The following is a 20,091-nucleotide window of genomic DNA, read 5'->3' as shown; positions in this document are numbered from 1 at the left end:
AACAGGCCAAGATTCAATCACGAGAAACAGGCTTGTTTCAGAACATAAAAACCCAGCGAATAAGTTCGGCGCGTAACGACCACAACCCCCTGGTAACCTCGTCTCTTATCCTGGGAGCGCATAGTGCTCTGCCACAACCCATCTTATTTGACGACGATAAACTAATGCAAAGAATGGTGAATATGAATGTATAGGTAGGGTATCTTCTCGAGATGATTTTAGCCGTGCTTCCTTTCTTTCTTCCTCCTTCCTCCTTCATTGTCCCTTTTGACCAGGCTTCTCGCAATTGATTCCCTTCTTTTCTCTTGTATCGAATGAACATGGCAGGTCCTCTTAATTGCACACTGGCTCCCAGTGAGACTAGCACCGACGCGGGCGTTGCAGGCGCAGGAGTATGATCCATCTATCCTCCGCAAGAATGATGATAGCTAAAGAGCTTCCAGGTCCTCCTCTCCTTCATCATTACAGCCGGCCTGTCCCTATTATTGAGTGGGATCATCATCCTACGCGAAGTCCACTGGCAATCCGAAGCAAAAGTAATCCGGAAGCTGCTCCTCTCCTTCAGCGATCAGCAAATCCTCACCGGAATCGGTATCCAAAGCGTTGGGCTTGCAAAGATGCACTCCATGGTTCCCTACCACTTCTTCATCATCTGGATGCTGTCGTTGCTCTCGACGGCTACCCATATTGGCACGCTGTTGGCCCTGGTCAATGATTTTAAGCGCGACTGGGTATTGCGGTGGCTGCGTCAGTTCTTCATGTTCGTGAATCTCGTCCTCTCCTGCATCTCGGGTGTTTTCGTCCTCATGGCTGTAATGAGGAGTTTCCCAGCGACCCTGCCAATTGCGTGTGTCTGGCAAGTTCCATCCAAGGACGCCCCGTCGAACGCTGCTATTTCTATCGCTGGAACAATCGCAGTCATGGCTGGGCAGTGCATATTGTTTGTGCTTGGTGTGTGGTACCTGCATGTCAAGGAACGCAAGTGGTTGAAACTAATTCAAATCGTTGGCCTGCTTGTAATTGTCGGGATCGGTGCTGGGGCGGCTGTTCGAGTCGTTCTACTGTCTCAGGCATTTGGATCTCCTTCCGTTCCCCTCCGGGATACAGGCGAGAAGGAATGGAGTTTTGGACAGCTCCTCCCCCTTCTACTACTTCTGCTGCCACTGGTCTCTGCGGTCGAGATAAGTCGCGGTAAGTGCTCCCTGCTCTACTCATTCGTCTGCGGATCTATTAGCTAATATGCTGGTCCGATATAGGAGAAATGAAGGTTCCATCTCCAGTTGCAGATGATCAGCTTCCTCTCGTAGATAGAGACCAAAAGCAAAGCTCCGATGTTCGTGCCTCGTTCCAGCCCAACCCTTTCTGGGGTTCGCAGGTCAGCCGCTGGAGTAAATGAAGGAGAACTTACTACTTATATGGAAATAAGTACTCTAAATTGTGAGTAACTTTGCTTGGAGGTATAGATATATTTGCTAAATTCCGCTAGTATTCTGGATATAGAATTGCCACTGACAAAGCAAATGGTCACGGTTTAGTGACAGAGAGTCACACAAGTGCTCTAAGCAGAGTCAAGCTATTCCATATACCATTGTTAAAGGGATATTGAGTATTGAGAATTGAGCTCTGCACAATCCAATGCTAGGAATGATGACGGTGGAACCAGTGATATGTGCCTACAAAAGGAGCATATGAAGCATGAGTAAATCATGTTGCAATGATACCTATGAGATATGAACACGAACAGAAATACACCACAGAATCAAATGATCACATACACACAAGTAGTCTCGTCCTCCTTCTACTATGTCCTCCAATCCAAGGCCTGATAAGTAACCCTCGCTTGATCTACCTACTTTCTCCTATTACTTTTCCAAGTCGTAATATCTTACATCTAGGACTCAGCTAAGGCGGCGAATTATACAGCCCTCCTCGATGGCCTCTTATTGATAAGTTGGAAAGTCATACTGCGCTAATAATGAATTGTTTTGATACTGTTCTATTGTGGCTATGGGTGGATGCGGAAGGGTATTTCTAAATATAAGCATAACATACCGAGCATGCATAGAAGCTCGAAGACGCAGCAAACCTCAGCAGCCGTAAAACCTGATCGTACATGATTATGCCGGTATTTTTGCCCCTCATCCATTTACATGCTATGCCGTGGTAACAAAGCCCCCCCCCCCAACGCCAGGCCGAAATCCAAATCTCTAATACACCACATTCATAGTCCTAACCCAGGTCACCAACCCAGCCCAAGTTGTCTCTATTCCCATCCATTACCCTGGCATACTCTAGTAATAGTCTATAGGTATAGATTCTCATATCCTCCTGCCTTAGCACCTTCTTCGCCCAATCGCGACCCTCCTCCGCAATTTTGTGCGCCAAATGATCTCTCCCGGTGCCGACGGGATATCCTAGGAAGAACTCCATGATGCCATACAGATCCAAGAAACGATTGTCAAAGGGCACGAAATGTTTCCATGCTATTAAGCGGCTATCATGCCACTCGCGGAACATCGTCGCCTTGATAGGCAGGCTGCCACTAATGAGGAAATCCCGGTAGCGACCCGAGAAGGAGTTCCCATCCACATCGGGCAAGTATTTAAAATTGTGCTGATCGCCCATCATGATCGGTTTGAGGGGAGACAGGAGGTAGTTGGTGTACGAACAAAGCCCCTCGGGTTCGTCGGGGAAGCACTTCAGGTTGGTGAAGCCGACCTCGGAGGTGAAGTTGCTGAGCCAGTTTCCTATGTCAACATGGCGTTCTTCAATAGACGAGTTCCAAGCTTTAAGGTTCCACTCATCCAGCGGCAAACTTTCAATGTCGATGAAAGAAGAGGAGTTATGCATTTTCAGAGCTTGTGTGCCATTCAACATGGAGATCAACCGGTGTCGATGGAAGCCCTTCCAATTATCGGCTTTACTGCGACCTCCAGAAGCCAGACCGCGCCACACCATGGCGTCCTTCTTCCTTTCCCAGGGTACAGGAGGCGCCTGCGAGGCATACTCCTCGTCGAATTTGTAGTACATTACGGCTGGGAGAAGAATTTCCGAGTTCACCCCCAGCTTGCTGCTGCCGAACATTGGAAAGAGTTTTGGTGATGTGGACACACTGATGGCTTCGATGAAGAAACCGTGCAAGTCGCGCAGATCGGGTTGATGGCAAACCGATGTGGATAGACTGTAATTGGAGACATAGCCTCTATACAGATGGGGCTTCATGTGCTCGATGTCTAGTTTGGGAGGTTCGGATAAGTTGGCATGCGTTTCGACCGTTCTCACAGTGCTATTTGGTGAACATGGCTGAATGATTCGCGGCCATACGGGATGTGACTTATCCCAAGGGAATTCCGGATTCTTTTCTGTCTTTGGGAATCCTACACATTATCACAATCAGCTAGATGTTCACCTGAAGAAACAGAACCTCACAATCTTACCACTATATGTCTGGTTCACCTGGTCAGGCGGCGGGAGTTTCCTCCCTTTATGCTCTGCCTCCACGTACTCCTTCATCTTCTCCCAGGGAATCAGCAGGCGGGATTCATCCATAGTATTCATAGCTATATCCATATCTGGCAGATGGGCTGCCACTGATTGGATCATATCCCTCCAAGTGGGCATCCAGAAATGGCCGTCGTCAAATGTCACATTTCCACCCCTGATTTGAAATATGGCTCTCTGAGCCAGCACATCTTTCTGCATATCGAGCGGATCAAGCGCCCACATCGGATTCACATCGTCGTATATCGGGTCCCAGAAATCCTCCACAATCATGGCGTGGTTATCCCGCGCATATTGCCACCATCTGTCAAACCCAGGAGGCGGATGCCGTCCCCGTTTCTCACGGTAGCGCTGTGCTGCGCTAGCGAGGTCGTACGTCTCTTTCTTAAGGAGGGCACGGTAATCATCATCCGCATGGTGAAGGAGTTCGACGATGGGGTGGCTGTCTTCGGCTGTGGAGGGAAGAGGGATGGTTTCTTCAGGCGGTAAAGGCGGGTCTGTCACAGTGTTGGCATGGTCCTGATATGAAATATCGTCATAGACATTATTATCGTTGGTATCTGCACCTGGGACGGCATCAATAGTGTGGTCGACGGGTCGCCGCCATGGAATCACTACTGTCTGAGAGAAGTCGCGTCCGAAAAGGGTGAAGGAGAGAAACAGCAGTATGGTGAGGCCGGCCACAAACGGCCATAGCCGGTGGAACTGCAGTGGACTCAGCATGAGTTATGTATCGATCTTGTCACCTAAGAGGAGCTATACTAGGTGCGATCGAGACATGAGGCGCCATCCGCGACACGATGCCGTTGTCTTGAATCTTGAATTCACGCCGAAGAGAGAAATGAGGGCTTGAACTTCCTGGATTATTGAACCCTGCAATGTACGTACAGATAATCCCTGTTAAACCGCGGTATGCCCTTCGTACTCGTACTCGCACATTTGTTAGTAATGGCGAACTTAGGGGGTTGTGGGGTTAGGGGTAACAGCACGAAGTACCCGCTTCCTTGTGGTGAACTTCTTGATATATATTTATTGTGTCCTGTATATTACTTGATTTACTCCGAAAATCCATGTACGATTATGAAATATACTAGAGCTCTAGATGTTCAACCTTTTGTAGCCCAAATATCCCCCCAGCCTGCTAAAATTGCTAACCTAGCCTAACCAACACCCAGTCAGGCTCCGCTGCGTCCCAGTCATTCTGAGAGATATCACCGACACTGACACGTTCGGCAATGGCATCTGGCTCAGCTCCAATATGGCTGATCAACATGACATGCATGTAACCGTGGCGATTGTTTGATAGAGCAATAAATTCGTATTTTCCATCCGACGGACGAAATGGGCTTGTCAGCCAGTCTGAAGGGAGGAGGATTCGATTCGTGACGTGGGAGTAGCGTTGACCGATAAAGTGGTCACACCATACGATATCTAAAGAATCGCTCCTCCTGTCGTTATCAGGCACCACGGAGAGAAATGCTCGGCTTGTATAGAAAAATAACAGATGTGGGGGTGGGGATGTTGAGGGAGATGTCATATTGGAGGCAGCTGATACCTCAACCGGCCTGTCATTCTGACACCATCTCGCTCTGGGCTCTGTTGGAGAAGTGGGTTGTATTTGCTGTAAGCCTCCGTCAATACTCCGGTCCGTATTTTGAGCGCTATTTGGAGATGGGATATAGTAGGAAACGTGGGATACAACGTCACGCTCATGATACCCGTGCAGGACATATCGATAGTCAATAGGGCCAACCCATCCAGCCCATGACCAGCTAGGCATTTGCAAATCGTCAGGGGCTACGACCCTCCTTCGAAAGTCCTTAACGGAGAGAGGTGTCTGAGACCGGATCCTCCGAGAGTTCCTCCCTGAGGACTGCGCCGGGGACCAGAGAAGTGCGCGATGAAACCATGGCGAGGGGATTCCAAAGTGGAAGTATGGGGTATGTGGATCAGGATTTAACCAACCGCTTTCACCATCCATTCGATACACCTCTCGTGCAAGTCCTCCAAATGCCTTCAGCACATCGCCTTCATAGGTTAGATCTCGCCGACTAAACCCTTCTACGACCTTAGTATACAACTCGAAAAGGGAGATCTCCATATCCGAGGAGTCGAAAGAATCGAGGAACACACGTTCTTTCTCCCTAGGGATTCCGAATCGGTACAACGGCAAGTCATCATACTCCAGTTGCGGATCATCAACTTCAAGAACCGTATCCTCACACCAGGTGTTTCTTCGACATTGGAAATAGACCTGCTCACTTGTAAAGTAGAGGAGCCTATGGGAGAATGCTCGTTCTTGGTATGTCCATCCGCGAGTATCCCACCTCGAGAAGGCGAGTAAGGGGAGCAACAATCCTCTAGCTACCGCAAGCTCTTGTGGCCCACCAGGGAGGTCGACCTTGAGGATATCCTGGAAATTTTCCATGTCCCGGGTTCCCGACCGAACTCCGGGAAGGCCTGCATTTGCATCAGTACCAGATGCCGCTACGAGAGTCAACGAGGAGCCGCTATATATATGATCCATCTTTGAAATATATCGTTCGCTGTCCTGTGGGTCGTCCTGGATGATGCATATTGCATCTACCCACAAGTATCTCTCGCCTAACTCTCGGGCTATAAGTATGGCGTCGTGGATGGTTTGAGGGATTTGTCGTGTGCTGAGGTCTAGTGATCCTTCTTGATATAGCTCTTTTCGGTTGGCAGTGGTCAAGCGCAGCATTGGTGTCGAGCCCCAGACGTATGAGAGTGTAATGTATCTTGACCCGGTAGAGACATCAACCACACAATTTTTGATAACATCAATGACTCTTAGTGTTGAAATGTGCAACTGTTCATGCCCAGGGGCGCATTGCGCTCCATGGTTCAGTTCACACCACGAGAGCCACTTTCTCACAAGGGAGAAACAGAGCTTCTTTGAAAGCCCAGCTGAAGACCGCTTGCTAAAAATCGGGAGCGGGTCAAAGAGCCCTACTTGTCGAGTAGGCGGCTGGACTTGCTGCAGCTCCGCAAATGTCTCATCTTCGAATCTATTCCCCTTGCCGTCCTGTGCCCACCCATACACCGAGATAGAGATGCGAAAATGCCATAAACCACGCATTAGGGAATCAGTACCAAAGCGATTTACAAACCTATCCTTGGAAGCTTCAGAGATGCTGGCAATCCTGTTACTCAAGGAGCAGTCTAGGTTTTCGCGGTCGGTCGTCTCAGCTGTTGACTTTTTGTTCGTTGAGCGTCGCACGCTGTCAATCGCAGTGATGAGTAGATGGCAGAATGGACATTGTGACTGTTTGGAATATACTTGGTCTAAGGATCCTAATTCGATGTTCTCGGACCATTCAAGCTCCTTTTCAAACAGCGCTTCAATCTCGATCGTTGAACAGATATCACATAGATCTTTCGAGGTATATATCTCGTTGTCTCGCTCGATTTTCTCGGTAGGATAGCTCATTGCATTTATAGAAACTGCAATAACGATTGGTTTGTCGTAAACCTGCCTTAATGGTTAAGTCTAGTGAGAATAGTAAAATAACTCGTTTGTCGGACATTGTAAGACGTTGTTCTGGAGCGGCGCTAGTGGCTGCTGTGCGTCTGGCTGAGTCGGAATGGTTGGCTGAAATTGCTTCTTCAGCCATGTTCAGGCGTGGAAGATGCTGTGCCAGTGGAATGGAATAGTGGGCGGTTTGCATTGGGATATACAATCACCGAGTCGGGGTTAACTTAAGTACGAAGTTGGCGATATGGTCCAATATAACTCGGATCATACTCTACCTGTTGCTCTGTGATTTAACGTTGCCTACCCGACCGTTTAGCGCACTCAGTGCCACTCCGGGGGGTCTTTGGGGCCTTCCGGGCATGGCAACCTGCTGCACTCAGGGGGTGAGTCCCAGTTTTGGGCGTTCCTTCACCAAGATAAATCCAACGACAAGGTTAACTTGTGCACAAAAGCGTTGACTGTTCAGCATACCTGTCTCAATATTTCCACTTGTCCGATAGCAGTTTGCGCTTTTATCATTCGAAGATCTAGCCCTTTATCCGTGTTTTTCTCAATCCAAAATGGCAGGGTTTGCGTGTTAAGTGGTGGCTTTGGACAGGACTCAGTGAGGTCCGTTTAGCATCGTGGGTATTTTCGATAACTAGGTCACTGCATCAACCCCGCCGAACCTTTAACTCTATCCTTTCATATGGCATAGCAAGATTTGATTCTTATAACTGGCTTGTGGTTGTCAAGCGACCCTTCTCGTGGATCGAGACAGCATTCCCAAACTTGAACTTGGAGTAGACAACAATGGGAGTAATGTAATCCACGGGATGAAAAGTCTCCGGAAACTAAATATGGTATAGAATATGATACTGCTGGCTTCATTTGGGTTTAGGAAGCTTGTCCTCCAGTGGCTTCTCGCCATTCTTCTGCATACTAGCAGCAACCTTATCCACGTCCCTCCAAACCCTCAAGATATTTCCGCCCACCACCTTTGCCGCATCCTCATTGCTCACTCCCCCCCGCAGCAGCTCTGCGACCAAGTCGGGGTATTTGCTTACATCATCTAACCCCGTTGGTGTGCTTCCAATGCCATCAAAGTCGCTGCCAATACCAACATGATCATACCCGATTAACTCCCCAATATGCATGATATGTCTCACCACCTGCTGTAATGTTGAGTTTGTTGGGTAGAAATCCGGCAGGCCGGAAGGGTTAGATGGATTTGCAACGCAAGATATGAAATCTGGGGCGAAGTTCACCATCACAATGCTATTCTTCTTCTTGACTAGCTGGAGAATATCGTCCGGGACATTTCTTGGATGGGGACACAGTGCGTAGGCGGAGGAATGACTATATATAGGAGGCGCAGCACTTCCGTCCCAGTCTGAGGAGCCGCCTAGAACGTCGCGCATTGTGTCCTGGCTTACATGCGCAAGGTCGATGATCATGCCAAGGCGGTTCATTTCATGGACTAGCTCTTTGCCTGCAGGAGAAACACCACCCCATTTGGGTTTTGATACTTCCACCCCACCGCGAGAGATTTCAGTTAGAGCGGCGTCGGCATAGATGTTATGGCAGTTGTGGGTGAGAGTTGCATAACGGACGCCTAGGGAGTAGTAGAGGCGGAGGTTGGCGATGGAATTTCCTATTTGATGTAGACCTTCGATGGCAAGAGGAGAAATTAACTGGCCGGATTTGAAGGCGGAGAGAGCAGTGCTGCTATTCAGTGGTGGGGAGAAGTGGGCTGGATAAGCGGCTTGGAGGCGAGCGAGTAGATCAATTTGGGTGAGGGTGAAGGCAACCGCTGTTGAGAGTGAGTACATGAGGGCTAACAAGGACCTACAGATGATGATAAGGAAAGAGGAGAGGGACGATGAAGTTATCTTGGCCTTGTGTAAATTCAAATGCACGGTCACCAAGATACCATCTGATATAGATCAAACAAGCGGAACATACAATCAGCATAATTCTCATTAGAGAAATCCGAACCATCTGCGGGACACGGGACAAATGCGCTCCAAAATGCGCCTCCGTTTTTGCCTTCCTTAAGACGAGGTAGGTCGACATGAAGGGGCATTCCACCCTCCTCGAAGGGCTTGGTGAATTTATCATCATAGATGTGGTTGTCATAGTAATATCTTATAAAAATGGCAAGATCATTGTGCCCATCTACATTGATATCAGAGACGGCCTCGTAATCTAGAGGGCAATAGATAACATACCAATAAGGGGTGTCTCGGTCAATATCTTATTAACACGCTCTTCAATAGTTCGGGGGGAAGGAAGAGGTTTCAAATGCTTAAAAAATTCGGAATAGAAATCTTGAGAGGTAATAAACACAGTTGTAGAGACTATGACGCATAATCCAATCACAGTCCATATAAAGTTTCTCGGAGGCTTTAACTTTCTAAACGACTGGAGTTCGGGCTCATATGCCTCCTTCAGGCTTGGTGGCTGAGACGCTGGTATTTCTGGTGCACGATTGCTCGTCGGCAACAGTGCATCCCCCTCAGTGTAGTGGCAGTAAGACATCATGAATGAGGAGTGTATATCAAGTGTTTCGGCGATGCCGTGAAGGGGTGCAGGGGCGTCACGTAATCAGAGCCGATATGACGCTAGTCCATTCTAGGGAAGCCTCGTGTGCAGTGCTGTCAGGAACCCTGGAACCTTCAAGATTCCTCCTTGGCGTCGTCCGTCCAGCACGGAGTCTCCAACTCAGAATACGAAGCAGCACCAAAACCTCATCCTTCATCCATCCTTCGTTCGCCGTTCTCTTCTATTCCCCGACCTCCGTTGGTGGCATTTACGCACTTGGTTCCCATCCGCCATTTTCAAGTTCGAGACCTGGATTTCATTTAATTTTGACGGAGAAGAAGCGATAGGGATCCCAGCTGAACTGGAGCTCCTGAACCTGCCAACTGTCACTCTTTCCAGCCATTCATTCGCGAATACACGATAGTGCCCTCGCAGAGGACGCGTTTTAAAGTCCCGAGCTCGTAGCTCTTCCAGCTTTCAGTAACATCACCCCTACAAGAGCCATTGCTCGGTCGCAGTCATGCCTGGGTTCGCAGATTCCTTTTGGACTTCTGGCGACTACGCAGGAGGTAAGTTAGCTTAGGACGAACCCGGCTCTGGTCACTAATGGATACCCCCAGGCCTCGGCGTACTCTTTGGCAAGCTCCAGCAAGGTGTCGCGGAGAACCAGCAGATCCTCACCATCGCACGACTACGCGCGGAGGCAGAGGATGTATATGGCATGCGTTTGGGCGACATTGGCCCTGCAACGGATAGGATAACTGGCGGATTCTCCCGCGACGATGGAGCAAGTGTTCGAAAGGTTCGAATTAGTATTGCTTATTTGTGAATAGGGGCTTACAGTTTTACAGGCTTATGATGGAGTGCGGACAGAAATGGAAGAAGCAGCAAAAAACCATCGCAAGATTGCCCAAAGCATCAGAGACCTCGTTGTCGCCCCGTTCAGCAGATGGTGCGATGCACATGAATCTCGAATTCAGAATTCACAGGATGATCTTATGGCACGAATAAAGCTTCACGACAAGCAAGCGGAGTCGGTTAAGAAACTGCGAAGCCATTATTTTAACAAATGTCGACTAGTCGAAGACATCGAGGAGGAGAATAAGTTAGCATTCCAAGATCCCGAAACCAGCCCAAAGCCGGCCATACCAGAGATCAAGGTGTCTGAGAAGGAAGAGGAAGAGGAAGAACCTCTTGATATTGGCGACGAGATCTACCAGCCAGAACAGGTTAGGAAGATCCTGGCGCACATCTTGCAGACAGTACAGCTCGGCGAGACAAAAGTTCCCATTCTAGGCACATACATGAACACAACAGCTGGGGCAGATATCGTTGAATACTTCCAGAAATATATGGGTACGACCAGCGTTAGCCATTCCGAACGACTTGGACAAGATCTTATTACTCACGGATTCCTTCGACTAATTGGAAATGTCGGAAACGTTTTCGCTAACAGCTCCAAGCTGTTTTACCAATGGAAGCCGAAAGCGTTTCAATGGTCTGGTGTGCTTGAAAAGAAACTGCCACTAAGCCGCACTTTCTCGATAACATCCAATACCGACAATCTAGATTCTCCGGTGGGCACTGTAACTGAATATTTGGCGGGGTGGAACCCTCTCAACACCTCGCATCCAAACGAGACACCGGGCGACCGACTTCGGAGAGAGGCAGCAGAGGCGGATGAGCGGTACAAGGCTGGAGTCCGAAAGCTGGACCTCTACCGTTGCCAACTGGAAGAGGCCATAATCGAACACTTTACATACCTGGAGCGTTGTGAGCTCGACAGGCTGAAGGCCATGAAGACAATCATTCTAGACTTTTCGGGCACCATAAGCAACGTCATCCCAAGCTTGCAATCTACCGTGGATAACATGATGCTCTACCAAGAAACCGTTCAACCACTTGGAGATCTGCGATACCTACTCGAAAATTACCGCACCGGTGGCTTTGCTCCCAAGGTCACTGTCTACGAGAACTACTACAACTCTGCGGACGAACAGACCTTTGGTGTTGATCTAGAGGCAAGGGCCCGAAGTGACAGGAAGCGCGTGCCGTCTATTATCACCACCATACTTACGTTCTTGGACAACCGATATCCAGACCTTGAAGGTGACGAGGCTCGGCGAAGTGTTTGGCTGGTTGATGTGCCTCTTGCTCAAACGCACAGACTACGAGAATTGCTCAATACTGGAAAGCCTTTTAGTATTGAATCTCTAGAGCCTTTTGAGGTTCCTATTATTGCCAGCGTGCTCAAATTATACTTATTAGAACTTCCAGGTATGCTTGAACCAGACTCGCTATGAGCTATTGCTAACCGCTACGTAGATTCCTTGGTTTCGTCACATGTCTACGAAATTATGAAAACAATCTACTCGACACCTGCATCCGAGAGTTCGGATTCTACCCGAATCTCTGTTCTACAAAATACCCTCAGCCAGCTACGCCTTGCCAACATCGCGACGCTTGATGCACTTATGACACATTTCACCAGACTCATCGAGTTGACATCAGCTGATGAAACTTACGTTGCTGCATTAGCTACAACACTGGCACCATGCATCCTCCGGCCGAAAGTAGAGACCTCTATGACCATGGAAGAGAAATATTCTTACCGGCTCATCCGTGATCTCTTCACTCACAAAGTTGCCATCTTCAGTGAACTTAAGCGTGCTTCCTCACTGTCGCACACAATTAGCGTCGATACGCGGCCGCGAGCCATTAGTACTGACGAGAGCAACCGAAAAGCCAATATGGAAGCGCGTGCTCGTGCGATCATAGCTGCAGGAGGTGGATCACGCAGCAGAAACCCAAGTCCAGCTCCGTCCCCACGTGGCCATCGTAGGGATCGCAGCTCTGGAGGACCAGAGACCCGGTTCCCTATACAAACATCTCCCACAGCTTCGAGAAGCGCTGGGCCGCAGCCCACTGCAAGACAAAGCCTAGAAGTCCCAAGCGATGCTGCTGTTAAAGCCACCGAGCCACCAAATGGGTCAGTTACGAATGGATCCGTAGAAGCCCAGACCAGCGCAACGTACATCCCAGGAATGGATGACGGTATGGGCGAGATTGGCGTGGAGAAACGGAATAGCCTAGGGAGACAAGGACCTGCTGCTGCCTCCCGGTTTCCTGCTCGCAGAAATCCCGGATTGGCAAGGATGAGCCAGAGCCACGAACAGGGAAAGAGGGACAGCGTTGGCAGTATAGTTGGGCATGATGATGGTGTTGGGGATAAATTTGGTCATGGTGTTACTTTGACAGACAGGCCTATGGATGATTGAGCTGATTTGGAGCTGGGTGGCGGTAGTCATATGGAGAAGTGGATATTGAATTGAGACGTGTAAGTATGTATGATAGCCGATGAGATTTTAATGTCGAATATGAAGCAATGGTTGATACCCCTTGAACATCACATAAGCTTGCAAACGGCGGGGAACGAATTTTCATTCTACCCTATAAAAAAAGGAAAACGAAAAGAAAAAAAGCACATTCCATCTATAACCGTTCCTTTTGGGGAACCGGCCCCGCCGACAACGCAAACAAACACCTCAATCAAAAAAGAATAAAAATAAAACAAAACAAAAAGGGCACCCCACTTCCCCCCGACCCTACCCCCGGGGTTTTTCGATCACCCAAAACGTCCAAATGGACCGAACTCCTTGGCTAAAAAGCCCATCCCGAAACCTACACAGAGCTTTATATCCGATTAGTGAATGTCACAAGTAGTATTCGTGTTTAAAAACCAGGCATCTAATCCATGTAGCCGAGGGGATAAGAGACTCAGGTAAAGAAGGATTCCTAACTTACGCCGCAGAACAAAGTAAAAATGGGCCAGAAGCCCAGAAGCGTCTCCTGCCGGTGGGGGCGCGGGCGGATCGGCAAAGTTCGGAGGAAACTCCTCCTTCTATAATTTTGCTATATATTAAAATGTTAGCGACCACTACAATCTCTCAAACCATTTGAGACATTTATACAACGGAAATCAACAGAGGGGAACAAAGAATCAATAATGTCTCTAAACAATAGAGATTTTTATACAGCAATAATCTCTCATAACTTTTGAGACATTCTTGCAATATAATTAAACAACCAGAAAACAAGTTAAGAATATTAAAGGAAGGGTCTTACTGAGGCATAGAGCCTATGCTCCCGTCTCTCCACCTAATAAAATTAATGCGGTTAGTAAATACAAGGCACCCGTGAACAGTTATAGTTACAATCTGCTGACAAGGGGACCCGAGGTCCTCCCACTCCCCGAATACGAGCATCGTGTTCGATATCTCCTTCTATGTGCACCCGTTAGTTGGTATTCCTTGACCAGCTGCTGATAAAGCTTTATAGATTGAAGTATCTATCCAAACTCCGTAGGGGAAAATGTGATTTTCTGATTGTGTTAACAAAGTTGCTTACAGCGGAGGGGATGCCGGCGGTGTTGTCGACATATTCTTCCCGATCTTCCACTATTATTGAGGTGGTAATGGTATTGTTGTTGTTCTTGTTGTTATTGTTGTTACTGCGATCAAAACTCCAATTAGCAGCTGATATGTGCGCCACTAGTAGGAATGGATATCTTACTTCAAGGCCAACTGGGCGGATTGTGTACTGCTAAGTAACCGTCAGAACTCAATCGAATACGTCGGAGTGGTATGGTTGACATACCGATGATTGGGGCTGCTAAAGAGGAAAGTGAAAGGAATCAAAAGGGGGCGACGTGTGGCAGATATACGCGTGTTGATGTTTACACTTTGTGGAGTGATCTGCCATTAGGCGAATCGGTGTGGTAATGATACAGGTGCCCGATATCAGCAGCAAACGATGCTGTCTTGTAGCGACAATCTCTTGAATTATTTGAAACAATTAGGAACTCGAGACCTGAGATATGGGGTTCCAGAGGCCGCATGGCTCTTTCCCTCCACAATGCTGTGAAGTTCTTAGCTAAGGAAGGTGCGGATGAGTGGAGGCTGTGGCTAAGATAGGCAACGGAAATCACCAACAAAATTCTATGCCCGTATCCCATTCCTACTACGGCATTTTCAGATTCTCGAGGAAAGAAGAGACGAATAAATCCAGGTTGTATGTATAATTGGCATCGTAACCACTGACGAAATTCTATGTCATTTGGATGGCGGTGCTATGCAACAGCACGCTGGTTGGTTTGAAAAGAACAGTAATATCCGACATGTGCTAAACAGAGTTCAATGCTAGCATGGAGGGACTGTAATATAATGTGGACTTGCGATGTTGTTTATTCTTAGGCGCAATATCCTATCTTTCAAACACCCAGAAGGGAAGCACATGGCCGAGGCTCCAGGCACTACTTTCCAGTGGAGGAATCAAGCTCGTATTGAAGCTGCTGGATAAGGCCGAAGATTATATGTGGCAATTTGGATGCATCCATATTATGAGAGAGAGAGTGTGAAATTATTTTACCAATCTGGTGGATAATAAGTCTTCAATCATTCTGGGACAGTTGTAATGAATTCTTCTTTGGCGCTCATGCTTACTCAACTAACCTGATTGTGTGCAGGTTGAATAAACGGGCAAATACAACCATTTGGAAGATGTGATTTCAAGTCACTGCTGGAAATACCAACCTCATCATTTCATTTATGGCCGTATCTGTATAACTATTCTTGGTTGCAAACAATACCCATAGTTAGGGTGAAAACGGTGACTAAAGGCGACTAAACGTTGCAGGTAGGAACAGCTCCAGAAGTGCCCATTTGACCTCGAAAGTGAATTTTCAACCCAACATAGATATATAGGTAACGGAAGACTGCTTCGACGGAATTAAAAGAATTAGTCAAAGGAATGCCAGGAGGAAGTCTTACACAGTGTGATGTTCACCGTAAACGCATGTCGTCTGAAATTGCTCAAAGCAGCAAGCGAGTTTCTGTACGCCATCGCATCCACATTCACCAATTTGGCATATTAAACGAAGGGCGCGATCAGATCGACAACATCGGGACGTGCCACGCATTCCCCACAGTATCATATTAATTCTTATTTTCACTTCAACGACAAGCAGTCGATTTCCAAGTGCATTAGTTTATAATGAAGATTCGGCGAAGACTTGCTTATTATATGAGCCAGAGAGCTGGAAGTAGGATGATGAGGGCCCGCAAGACTTTCACCTCAATAAGTAGAATATTCCCAAGGACGTATCTACCGATACTATAGGGCCATGTCCTACATACATGCGTCACCCGGATAGAGTGCTCCAATTTACATTGTATTCAAAAAGCCTTAGTTACAGGGACTATGTTTTATGCACAGTGTCTCAGGGTCTTAGTTGCTCCAAGGAGAGATGGTCTCGAATTATTCAAAAGATATCACTCTCCTACTGTATCCGCAACAACCTCATATTATGTTTTAGTTGTCCTACGAAAGCAGAAGATTTATGGTTATTTTTCTTGTACACGCCCACATCCACTTACCTAGGTCGAGTGATACTGCCAGAACACTTTGAAGATCTTGGCCCTTGGGGCTGGACTTTGCACTGAAATTCTGCCTTTGTCCTTATCCAGTCTGAATATAATGTGTATACGAGTAGGGCGGGGATATCATGTTGATGTCTTATTACGGATGATGAGTCTCAGCGCGAGGCTTCGCACCGCCCCGCTCGCCTGTTTTCCCTCGGTACCAAAGTGTTTGCTTTCCGGTTTGAATGGCTTCACACCGCTTCCCGTTTGGGTAATATTTTATGATTCACAAGCTCTCAGTCTCTCTGGCCAATAGGGAAAAAGCAGCACTACAAACACCAGCAAACTCTCGCAAGGCTGAGCTAGTCTCTCGCAATCACCGCGCTACTCGCAATCACTTCGCTACCGAAAAGCGACCTCGAGGCATATAAATACTGCGACCACCCACCCTCTTCTCTTCTCTTCATCTTTCTCCATCCATCCTGCACACCACACGTCAACGATCCATTCCCATCCCACCACTGCCTCAATCCATCAATCCATCACTTTATCATTCATCATTCTTCAACGCTTGCGAACGCTTCTCTCAACAGACAGGTAAGATACATTCCACACTCGTTCTTCCTTCCAAACCCTGCCAAACTCCTCGTGCGTGGTCAACGACACGCATACCCACACTCCCTTCCTGTCAGCAGAGACTACCAATGTCCAAGCCGCAATCCCCCCTACTCTGGGGTGTGTAGTCTCTCAGGTTGGTGAATGGGTGGGTCCAACTCTCAATGGGTAGACCTGGGGTAGCCCTGTCGTCACTGGTCACTTGTGGCTGGTGCTGTTGGACCTGGTGTCGAAGAACCACCGGGGAGCCCTTACATCCTTGAGGTGCGGTTTGTCGAGTTTAGTGAGCTTCGGCTCGAGACAGCATTGCTTAGGAATCTACCTTGGGGTACTTGGAGCTGCGTGAGGCCATTGCTCTTCCGATGCACCGGTGCGTTGCGGGTACGGGAGCTGCTGTCTGGGTGGTATCTTGCTCAGTCGTTTTCAACAACGGCTGACACTTTTTCTTTGATGCTTTTTAGGTCTCGCATCTTCACCGGCCGTCGAGCCCAAACACACTCAACCATCGATCGGATACAGTGGAGGTGAAGGGGGGGGGGGGGGGGGGGGGGGGGGGGGGGGGGGCATTGGTTCTTGGGAGGCCGGATTTTGGAGTCTTGTACTGTACATAGTTGAATGCAATCACTTTTCATTTCCAACCCTTTCTCTTCCAGAACGCGCAACTTCCACAGCCAAAAATGCCCCGGTTGAAATTATGAACCCGAGGAGCCCTCGTCGTCCCTTCCCAGTGTACGCCGTGAATTGGTGGAATTTCCATGATTTATCTACCTTCCTCTTCAGATGAACCAGCGATACTTCTGCGAATAAATCTCCTCTATCATTCCTCAATCATTTGAAGGCATTATCAATAAGCACTCGGGATACTTAAGACAACTACCGGTATGACAACTCCGATCGCGAATGGTTTTCCGTGGTTGAGATACTGCTCAGTGTTTTATGGTAAACAGCTTTTATTTCCTGGAGCGGCATGACTTCCCTCTTCTGTCCTAAGACAAACATTATCAGCGGCACGAAGCAGAACATGGAATTGGGTACAGGGTCCCTTGAGTTGGGGAGAAGAAGACCTCGAGAAACATGTTTCTGGCATTGTATGACTTTCTTCTCAACGATTTCTTTATTCCCTGTCCTCTGCCGTCTACTTGCTACTGTCTTCCACGCTCTGCATTTATTACTGAGGTTACCCTGACAACAACAATAACAGCGAGATGGCCGGGTTGTCAACCACGCCAGAGGGCTCAACAGAGCCAGTAAGTATTCGCATAGGTTGGTCGGCCAAACCCATGAGACGATCTGGAGCAACAGTGTGAGGAAGTATCAGCTAATAGGTGTACATAGAAGAGGTATACTCGAGCACTCGTACTACAAGAGGTAGAATACCACAATCCGGCAGGTCGTTCCAGAATGATACCATAACTGCCCATTGGTACCTCCATCGCTTCGCTTCCTCCCAGTACAGTTTCCTCCCAAAGTTTCGAACCCCCGCGGTACCCACGGCTACGACAGCAGGGAGAATAGCACAGAAGATGACCATAAATTGGTGCTCGGCCACTCGCCGAGCTGCACAAATGGTTGGGGCAGATTGAAGGGATGGTTGGGGCCGTGAGGGCTACGACATTGACAAAAGTGCGATCAAGGCGTTTACTGCTATCTGCATCCTGTCATAGACTTGGAGTAGCACGAATGGATATGAATTAATGCCATCTTATTGCGCTTGGTAGTTATATTGCTCGTTTATAGAATGCTGACTGATAGCTTTAAGGGCTTGGACACTAATAACTTTCCCGTAAGATCAATCTCGTAGCTCGCCTCTACGACAAAGAGTAGGTAGATACTGTCTTCAAACTCGCCCTGCTTGATATATCCTGTGTCGTGTCAATTATAGTTACCAGAATCACCTTATTTCTGGTAGTTCAGAAGAGTAATATCGGAAATAATTGGTTCTAGATCTAATAATCAACAAGAAGTTAACAACATCTAGATTCTAGTACGAAATTGTGGTATTGGAAACCCTTACCTACAAACACAATTCAAGATAACTTCATACACTGTGAGTTATCAAGGACTACGGAGGAAATAGAGGTCAACATGATTCGGTGAGGTAAAAGATACAGGAATACCTAGCGCACCACCGAACATTCATTTCCCAAATATCAAGAAACAAGCAAATCTTTCATTTCCTTTCCTTTAACCATCTATAGATAACGCCCAAGCACCACCAAGTGACGTATCGCTCAGTCATCTACCAAGCACAGGCTCTAGGTATTGCAGAAGCCGGCTAGGATGCCACTTATCCCGGAACTCTCGTGGAGTGAATAGGTATTCCATGTTGGACCAAACATCCCTTTGTTCCCTTTGATATGCTCAACCCCGCATCATCCAAGTCTTACTTTGAATTGTTCTTCAGCATCCAGCAAGCCAAAATGAAATATCACACCAAATGATTTGGCAGTAAAAAATTCGCAATCCCTTCCTTAACCTTATACTCATGTCCACAATTCCCACACACCAAACTTCCCTCACTAATCTGCGTTTCTAGTAACAAGGTATGTAATTCGCTTTGCATCTTCTCGTCTGCTTCGAGGGTCTCGGTGCTTGGTGGGGTGGGTGGTAGGGAAGGGAATCCCAGCTATTAGGTTCATCCAAAATCAGTTTTTTTATTTCTTGAATGGTATGTTTCTTGGGGACAAGGAAGTGATATAGCGTAGAGACGCGCAATAGTAAGAAGAAGACATACCTCTGAAGCAGTCACAATCAAAGCATCCCAATCCACCCGAGGGAGTATGTTAACCAGCAGGCTCGGGTTAGGCTCGATCGAGTCGGAGACGAGCTCGCATTCTTTTGGGTGAAGGGGAAAGGAGGCGCTGCTGGATTTGCAGGCTTTGACCGCGCAGGTTACGAAATTGAGGGTTAGGACTTTCATTTTGGCCTCGTGCAATATGGTTTCTGCGTGTGCGGTGCAATGGTTGGATGGTGGGATTGTGATGCGAAGTCGCGAAGGAACTTTTTTGGAGAGATCGTGGGGTAGATAAGATTAGATTTCGGTGATAAACCATCATCGCAACACGTGACTACAACCTCCTGTATTACTCCTGACTTCATCTTATTTCGCTATTCCTTTGAAATATTATTTTTGAATCTTAGTTGTACATCCCGGAGAACTAAATGGTTTGTGAAGAAGTTCATTTAAATCCAATTTAGTTGATTGCTACCAATCTATAAGATGCTATAAGGGTCCATAAATACGACTACCCCTCATACTATTGATAATTCGACATAGTTTTGTATATACCTATGCAAATATATATATATATATATCTTTAATCAAGCAAATCTTAACAACGCTTCACAGAACAAGCCAAACTAGCTTTGCATTAGGTCTTCTCCAGGCCATGCATTGCCACAGAGCCTAGCTGAGGCACTTGGTGGGAATGCAGTTCAGAGTTACTCAAGCCCGGTCTCTGGTGAGAACTACGAGCTTTAGATCCGAGCACTGACGCCCTAATAATGGGCTGACTACTCCATAATCTCGAAGTTCAT

General features: G+C 47.6%; 4 protein-coding genes across 4 annotated transcripts; 2 read left to right on the top strand and 2 right to left on the bottom strand.

The window, feature by feature from the left end:
• Nucleotides 1-320: 320 nt before the first annotated feature.
• BP5553_01400 (Uncharacterized protein) lies at nucleotides 321-1,606 on the top strand (the record flags this gene model as incomplete). The annotated part of the gene is made up of 4 exons (XM_032010023.1): nucleotides 321-392; nucleotides 444-1,191; nucleotides 1,257-1,375; nucleotides 1,487-1,606. 4 exons carry the CDS (start codon nucleotides 321-323, stop codon nucleotides 1,604-1,606), a joined length of 1,059 nt encoding a protein of 352 aa, XP_031874077.1.
• A 623-nt stretch (nucleotides 1,607-2,229) lies between these two features.
• BP5553_01399 (uncharacterized protein) lies at nucleotides 2,230-7,136 on the bottom strand (the record flags this gene model as incomplete). Its single annotated transcript, XM_032010022.1, has 5 exons — nucleotides 2,230-3,377; nucleotides 3,438-4,216; nucleotides 4,390-4,518; nucleotides 4,671-6,994; nucleotides 7,035-7,136. 5 exons carry the CDS (start codon nucleotides 7,134-7,136, stop codon nucleotides 2,230-2,232), a joined length of 4,482 nt encoding a protein of 1,493 aa, XP_031874076.1.
• Nucleotides 7,137-7,863: 727 nt separating this feature from the next.
• On the bottom strand, nucleotides 7,864-9,517 carry BP5553_01398 (Dipeptidase; the record flags this gene model as incomplete). The annotated part of the gene is made up of 3 exons (XM_032010021.1): nucleotides 7,864-8,789; nucleotides 8,942-9,154; nucleotides 9,208-9,517. 3 exons carry the CDS (start codon nucleotides 9,515-9,517, stop codon nucleotides 7,864-7,866), a joined length of 1,449 nt encoding a protein of 482 aa, XP_031874075.1.
• Nucleotides 9,518-10,040: 523 nt separating this feature from the next.
• BP5553_01397 (GTPase activation, GAP) lies at nucleotides 10,041-12,798 on the top strand (the record flags this gene model as incomplete). The annotated part of the gene is made up of 4 exons (XM_032010020.1): nucleotides 10,041-10,089; nucleotides 10,141-10,322; nucleotides 10,372-11,797; nucleotides 11,846-12,798. The coding sequence occupies 4 exons, from the start codon at nucleotides 10,041-10,043 to the stop codon at nucleotides 12,796-12,798; spliced, it is 2,610 nt and encodes an 869-aa protein (XP_031874074.1).
• Between the last annotated feature and the right edge of the window lie 7,293 nt (nucleotides 12,799-20,091).

The sequence above is a fragment of the Venustampulla echinocandica genome, assembly GCF_003357145.1.
Source record: "Venustampulla echinocandica strain BP 5553 chromosome Unknown scaffold_0, whole genome shotgun sequence".
In the NCBI taxonomy this organism is placed as follows: domain Eukaryota; kingdom Fungi; phylum Ascomycota; class Leotiomycetes; order Helotiales; family Pleuroascaceae; genus Venustampulla; species Venustampulla echinocandica.
The sequence above is the reverse complement of the archived record's forward strand: the minus strand, read 5'-3'. Positions and strand labels throughout refer to the sequence as shown.